Consider the following 6,695-nt stretch of genomic DNA (forward strand, 5'->3'; position numbering starts at 1 on the left):
TGCGCCAGAGGAAGGGGAGGCATTTAGTCACCGCTTAGCGCTCAGGTCAGGGGACAGCTCACTATGCCTGGGTGCCCAGAGTCCTGCTGTCTCTGTGTGGCAACCCCGCAGCCTTCTCAGAAGGAAACCTAGGGGACCAGGAGTGGCTGTGGTCACCAGGCTCAGAGGAAGACCACATGCCAAGAGCAAATCACGGGGGCGTCCCCAGGCACCTGTTGGCACAGCTAGCCTGGTCCCTAATCATGGCTTCATGGCTGTATGCATACAGCGCTCTTCTGCTAGGACCCCCTGAGGTGGCAGGGCCCACACGCCCTGGCAAGATGAGACACCGCCCCTCCCCCAGGAGCCTCTGTTCCCCAACTTCCCATCCCCTTCCTGGGGCCTTGTACCTGATGTCTGAGTCACACTCCGGCTCCTGTCGCTGGGAGCTGTGTTGTGACGCCCCAGCTGACAGTTTTACAATAAACACATTAAAAAGCTCCCGGGACTCCGGCTCCTAGATGTCAGTTCCAGACAGAGAGAAAAACCCCTCCAAGCCTTTCTTTGGCCAAAGCCCTCCTCCCCGGGGATCTGACCCACCACAACCGCCCCACCAGGAGAGGATTTCTTTCCCCCCAGTTCAGCCACCTAGGATCCGGTGGTGGGAAGCACAGGCTCCACCCCAAGCAGGGACCTGGGACTTCCAGAGGGTGAAGACGTAGGGAAAAGGGCACAGCCTGTCCTTGGCCCTGTCTCTGAGGACAGCTGGTCCTTGGAGAAGGACTGAGTGGGCTTGGAGTGGCTCCTGCACACCCCCCACCTCCCCCAACAGCCGTGAGGCCAAAGCTGTTATCCCCATGGCACAGATCAGGAAACTGAGGCTTGAAGAAGTTCAGGGACTCCAGCCCACAGGACCAGAATCCTGGGAGCTGGAGCGAGGTCCAAGTCCGCTGCCCAGAGAGTCAGCAGTCATCGCAGCAAGGCAGCCAGCGCCCAGCAAACCTGCCTTGTGGGGGGACAGGTCTTGCCAGGCCAGCCCACCTTGGCTGCCACCTGAGCCCACCCATAGGACACAGCAGCCACCCTCCAACAGATCAATGGCACGTCCCCGGGGAACCCAAGCGGAGGGCAGAGAGGAGAGACACAGGAACATTCTTTTATTACACATCAGAGATGGCCCTGTGTGCTGGTTCAAGGTGCAACAGACAGAATATCCAATTCAGAAAAAGAGGGAACCAGAAAGGGACGGGGAACCTCCTGAGGGCCAAAGTTGCAAACAAAAAAATGCTTGAAGATTTCCTCACGCAAGAGGCATTTTTTTTTTTTTGCAAATACCATGCAAAACAGGCAGCTGGTGTGCCTTAAGGGAATCCCTCTAAATAACAGAAAAGACACTCCCAGCATTCCTTTACGTGGACGCAGAGCACAGGGGGGAGAAACGAAACCAAAACGCTTCGAGGCATTTCCAGATATTTGGCACTCTTGTGATTACATTTTTACAGTCCATTAAAGAGAATAAACTGACACAATATTAGAGAGAAAAAATCAGGCTGCTCACACAACAGCCGGCTAGGAGGGTTCAGGAAAAAGCTCAAGCATTTTTTTTTTCTCGTGTTTTTTTTTTTTTTTTTTTCCCCTTCTGACATATAAAATGTGTCCATTTGCATTAACCTGGGCAAAGGGCTTGCTACAACCAACACAAGCTTTACACTTGCTTTGGAAGCAGAACCAGGATCCTTCCTCCGGCTCATCCCTTACAAGTTATCTTCTTGCTTCACACATATTCCTAATAACCTCAAAAGATAATAACTCTCTCTAGAGACGAGTTTCTGATGTTCTGTGTACATCCGAGGATTTAAAAAAAAAAAAAAAAAAACAGCATTTCAGGTCCAAGTGCACAGAATCATTTTTGCAAGATTAAATAATGTAAACATCGGGAACAGCCAAATCAGCAAAGAATGCCAACACCTCAGAACACCCGCTTCAGGAAGTGGCTCCAAACCCGGGGAATTGCGCAATATTCACCAGATATAAAAAGAAATGGATATTCATATCGACAAATAGCTGCAACTGAGACTTCTTTTTAATTTCTTTATATGTGTGTATATAGTGATTTTTTTTTAACTTTTTTTTTTTACTTTTTTTTTTTTTTTTTACTTTTTTATTTTTGCAGAGAAGCCGGGAGCCTCCTCTGCCGCCGCCGCAGCCTCCTCCTGCCTCATCTGTCTCCCCGCCTGACAGGAGATGCGGGTTGTTGATTTCATGGTGGAAGCAAGCTAGTCATAAATTTCAAAGTGCTTTCCTTCCTCATGCTTTTTGCCAGTAACTGTTCTCGTCGCTTACTCCTTCCTCGCTCTCCGGGTCTTCGGGGAGTTAGACAGCCGGAGGCGCCTTGTCGGTCATGTTTTTCAGCACGTCATCAATCCGATCATCTTCAATAACCACTGCAAAAGAGGGGAGAAAGAGGTCAGTGGCCTGGGCCCAGCCAAGGGGTCACCGGCGCTTCCCAGGGTGCCCAGTAGGTGGGGACGGGGAGGCAGAGGGAGGAGGGCTGGGAGCCAGAGGAGGGGGCCCAATCCTCCGCCACCTCCTCCACTGCCCCTACCAGGGGTCCCATGGCAGCCCCCTCCCCAGATGGATTCGAAGGAAAGGAAGCAGAGAGGGTACAAACCCAGCCGCCCAGTTCGCCGCCCACCCGGCGCATTCCCCGGCGGGCGCCCCTCTGCCGCGCACCTTCTGCAAGCCCCGGGACAGAGGACTTGGTCGCTAGGTCTCCCCGCGGCTGCAGTGGCCGCCAACCCGTGTTTCTGCCCAGCCTAGCCTTTCTCAGCGCCTGCTTCGAAGCCTTCGGAACGTGGATCACCTGTCGAGGCCCTGGGTCTCTCTGCCCTCGCACTGCCTGCCGCTGCTCAGTCCTGCGTCCCTGGCTCCGGTCCCTCCCGCGCCAGCTTTCCCCAGCTCTCCCTGGAGCTTCGCCCCGGCCTCCCGCGCACTTGTCTCCATCCCAGCGTCCCTATCACTCCCTGCAGCCGTCGGTAGATTTCCCAGTCCTCACGGCTCCGGAGCTTTCCTCGGAGCCTCTGAGCCTCCGACTCTCCAGGGCTTTTCCAGGTCTCCCGCCCAGCGTCCAGACTTGGAAACCCCCTCCCCCTGCCGAGGAAGGATGGAAAGCCCGGGAGAGCAGGATGTCCCTCGCCTTTCCCGCGGGGCCTTCCCTATGCCCCGTCCGCGCGCCGTGCAGTGACCTGGGGAGCCCGGGGACCCCTGGGACCCCCAACTCCGGAGTGGCCCGGCCAGCGCAGCAGCGCCTTCACTGCGCCAAAGCGGGGTGGGGGTGAGCAGAGGTGGACAGCAAAAAAAGCAAACTTTGGCACGGGTGGAGGCGGCGAAGTCAACCTCCAGCCGCCACGCCCCCGGGGTGACCCCAGCGGGGATCTGGTTGAGCGGGCCCGCAGTGTGGGATCCTCCAGGGTCTGCCTGGAGGAGGGGGCTGCCCGCGTCGAAAGCGGCGCGCACGGAGGAGAGACCTGCTTCTCTCCTAGGCCGGGCCTCAGTGCAGGCAGGGGGCGAGGGGGTTGAGAACTCACCACGCTTGCTCCGGCCGATCTGGCCCAGCTTGGGCGGCCGCTTGCTCTGCCCCGCGCCAAAGAAGTTGTTGGTGTCCTGCAGGCGGCACGAGAAGATCTGGCCCACGTCGCCGCCGTCGCCGTAGGGGCTCAGCTTCTCGTCGCCGTAGGGCAGCACCTCCGACATGGTCGCGTCCGGGGGCTCCGCAGCGGCGCCTCCTCCGCCTGCGTCCCCGCCCGCGGCGGACAGGGTCAGCGGCGCTGGGGCCGGTGGGCGGCCGGCCGGGGACGGCCCGCGGGGCTGCGGCGCTAGCGCCGGGCGGCAGATCGGGGAGGGGTGGGGACCCCGCTAGGGCGAGATCGCGGCGCCCGCGCCAGAGACCCGGCGAGCGCCCGCGGCTGCGCTGCGCTGCGCTCGGGCTCGGCGCGCGAGTGGCTGCTGCTCGGGCAGAGGCGAGCAGGACTCACATCCTCGACGCGCTCGGGCGCGGGGCGGGGGCCGGGCCGGGCGGGGCCGCGAGCCGGGGTGGGGGGGTGGGGAGGAGGGAGTCCCTGCGAGCCCGGAGGGCGCGGGGCCCAGGAGGGCGCGCCCCGGGGAGAGGCGGCCGCGGCGGCGGCGGCGGCGGCCGGGGAGGACTGAGGAGCTGCGCGCAGCGGGGCAGCGGAGGGGAGGGATGGGGGAGGGGGAGCAAGCCGGAGGAGGGGGAGGGCAGCCGAGAGCGAGGGAGGCAGGGGAGCGACGGAAAGGGGCGAGGGAGACCGGAGAGGGGCCGGGCTGGAGAGGAGAGACGAGATGGGGGGGGGGGGGGACACAGGGCCCGGAGCGGGAGGGCGAGGGGCGGATCGGAGAGGGAAGGCGGAGGGTGGAGGGGAGAGGAGGAGGAGGAGGAGGAGGAGGCAGGGGCCGGAGCTGGCAGCGAGTGCGAGCAGCGAGAGCGAAATGCCGGCCGCGGTGGCGAGCGAGGCGCGGGCAGGAGCGCGGAGGAGGCGAGCGCGGGCCTCAGGGAGAGTTCCCGGGAAGCCGAACGACGTCACGGGGCCGCGGGGCCGGCCCGGGCCGCCCCGGCTTCCTGCTCCCGCCCCCCGCGCCCGCCGAGGGGCCCCGGGCGCTCCGCCCCGGCCCGGCCCGGCCCTGCGGCCTCCGGGCGCCGCCCCCGCCTCCCCGCCCGCGCGCTGTTTACCCGGCCCGGAGCCGGTGCGCGCCGGCTCCGCGCCCGACGGGCCGTGACTGCCGTTCCCGAGGGTAGCTGGGGGCGCCCGGAAGGGGTCAGGTCGGAGGGTGCCCGACAGGCCCCGCGAGCACGCCCCTGTCCCCCCCACCACCTGACTCCCCCCACTCCAGGGCCCACCCGCTCAGACCTCACCCTCCTCCCCGCACCCGGCCAGCTGCGGTGCCCTCGGGGAGCCGCTGGGGGAGGCCAGGGCAGCCCCGCCTCCCGCCGGACGGGGAAGCGCCTGGTGACGCCGGGCTCGCCCGGGATGCCCCGCTCCCCGCGCCCGCAGCCTCCCCCCGGGGACGTCCCGGGCCTGCCGCCCTCTGCCCTCGGGGACCTCCCTTCCCGCCCCAGGCGGAAGCCCTTCGGAGAGGCTGCGGTCCCTGGGTCGAGGAGCCGACTCCCAGCTCCCGGCAGGGGGACGGGGCAGCCCCAGAGGCTCGGGAGGCGCATCTGCGGCGCAGATGGCAACTCCGAGGGGACAAGGTGCGTGAGGAGCGCTCGTTATCCTTGCCCCGAGCCAGCGGCACCTGCTCTCTCCCTGGAGACCGTCGTCGCTCGGCAGAGCCGGCTGATGGCAGAGACAAGCCAGCGGGCAAGGTCGGGCGACCTGCAGGGAGGCCGGGCCCGCCGGGTAACCCATGTGGTCCAGGTGACCTCTCTCACCTGGCTCAAACTGCCAGCTGGTGTGGAAAGAACCCTGCCAGGTTCTCCCCGACCCCACCCCGCCTCGGGCAGGTGAGGTGAGAGGAAAGGGCAGAGAGTTTTCGGTGGAGGAAGCACTTGAGAGGAGCCAGCACAAGCCCTCTCCAGAAATTGAACGTGGGGTTAGCAGGCAGCCAGAAGCCAGGCGCCTTGGCGAAGAGGGAGGGTCCTGGAGCCAGTGGGGCAGGTGGAGTATGCCTGCGCTTTGGGCGTGGGCCTGGGTTTGAATCCAATGTAGGACTTTGAGCGTGTCCCTTCTTTAAACAAATCACCAGTTTCAGCCATAGGATGGCATCTGTGTGCCGGTGGTCCCCCGTGTACCTTGCAGGACAGCAGAGAGAACAAAAACAAAACTACAATAAAAGGGAGGGGGTGTTCCTGGGAGTGGGTGTGCAATGAACGCTTCATAAATGATTTCAGAAGCTGGAACAAGCAGCCCCACCTCCGTTCCTTGCGATTTCAGAGCCAGAGGAAGTGCCTTGAGGTTACTTTGTCCAGCCCAAACCTGCCCATCTCTGGGCAGGGCCACAAAGCTCAGGAGAGCCAGGGGTGAGCCCACTCCCCCTGCTGGAGTGGCTGGCGCCGTGACCCCCGGGCCCTGGCCTTTGCCCGGCCCTGTTCATTAAGGCTTTGCTTGGAGCCCGAGTGCAGGGCAGGAAACACAGGCGTGAAATGACAGGAGGCCTCTGCATTTGTACCGTGCTTTCTCTTTTTTCCCCCAAAGCAATTTCACATCCACAATTGACCTTGCTTCTCAGAATAAATATTTTTTGAGATGTTGCACTCCCTGTTACAGAAAAAGACTTGCCCAAGGTCACTGGCTACTGGTACAGCCCGAGGAGCCCATTTTCCTGGCCGGCTGCAGTTCCACATCCCTGCAGAGCAAACCTCCAGGGCTGGGACCACTCCACCAGTCTGTGCAACAGGAATAAAGCAGTGTGTATGCTGAGTTTCCCATAAGCTACTGTGGAGAAGGTAAGCCGAGAGCCGGTGGGACTGACCAGGCCTGCGCGCCCCACAGCAGTGAGGAGAGAAACATGCTCTCCTTGCCTTCTCCAAATGAGGGCTTATTTATTTACTTGTTTGTTTTGGAAGGGCAGATTTAGAGAAAAGGGAGGAGAGAGTGCTGGTTCACTCCCCAAATGGCTTCAACTACGAAGCTGAGCCAGTCTGAGGCCAAGAGCGTCTTCTGGAACTCCCATGTGGTTTCAGGGTCCCAAGGCTTTGGGCC

General features: G+C 62.0%; 1 protein-coding gene across 1 annotated transcript; it reads right to left on the reverse strand.

Moving 5' to 3' along the window:
- Positions 1–1,119: 1,119 nt before the first annotated feature.
- On the reverse strand, positions 1,120–3,797 carry CAMK2N1 (calcium/calmodulin dependent protein kinase II inhibitor 1). The gene is made up of 2 exons (XM_040988020.1): positions 3,567–3,797; positions 1,120–2,423 (listed from the first exon to the last, which is right to left on the reverse strand). The coding sequence occupies exons 1-2, from the start codon at positions 3,730–3,732 to the stop codon at positions 2,353–2,355; spliced, it is 237 nt and encodes a 78-aa protein (XP_040843954.1). The 5' UTR covers positions 3,733–3,797; the 3' UTR covers positions 1,120–2,352.
- Positions 3,798–6,695: the final 2,898 nt, after the last annotated feature.

This window comes from Ochotona curzoniae, unplaced genomic scaffold, assembly GCF_017591425.1.
Source record: "Ochotona curzoniae isolate NIBS_2020 unplaced genomic scaffold, NIBS_Ocur_1.0 contig_4792, whole genome shotgun sequence".
Classification (NCBI taxonomy): Eukaryota; Metazoa; Chordata; class Mammalia; order Lagomorpha; family Ochotonidae; genus Ochotona; species Ochotona curzoniae.

Excerpts from the sequence above, each read along its gene's own strand:
- CAMK2N1 (XM_040988020.1), bottom strand. The coding sequence starts at position 3,732 with ATGTCGGAGGTGCTGCCCTACGGCGACGAGAAGCTGAGCCCCTACGGC. Across the intron at positions 2,424-3,566 it reads GATCGGCCGGAGCAAGCGTG|TGGTTATTGAAGATGATCGG; the intron begins GTGAGTTCTCAA and ends CCTCTTTTGCAG.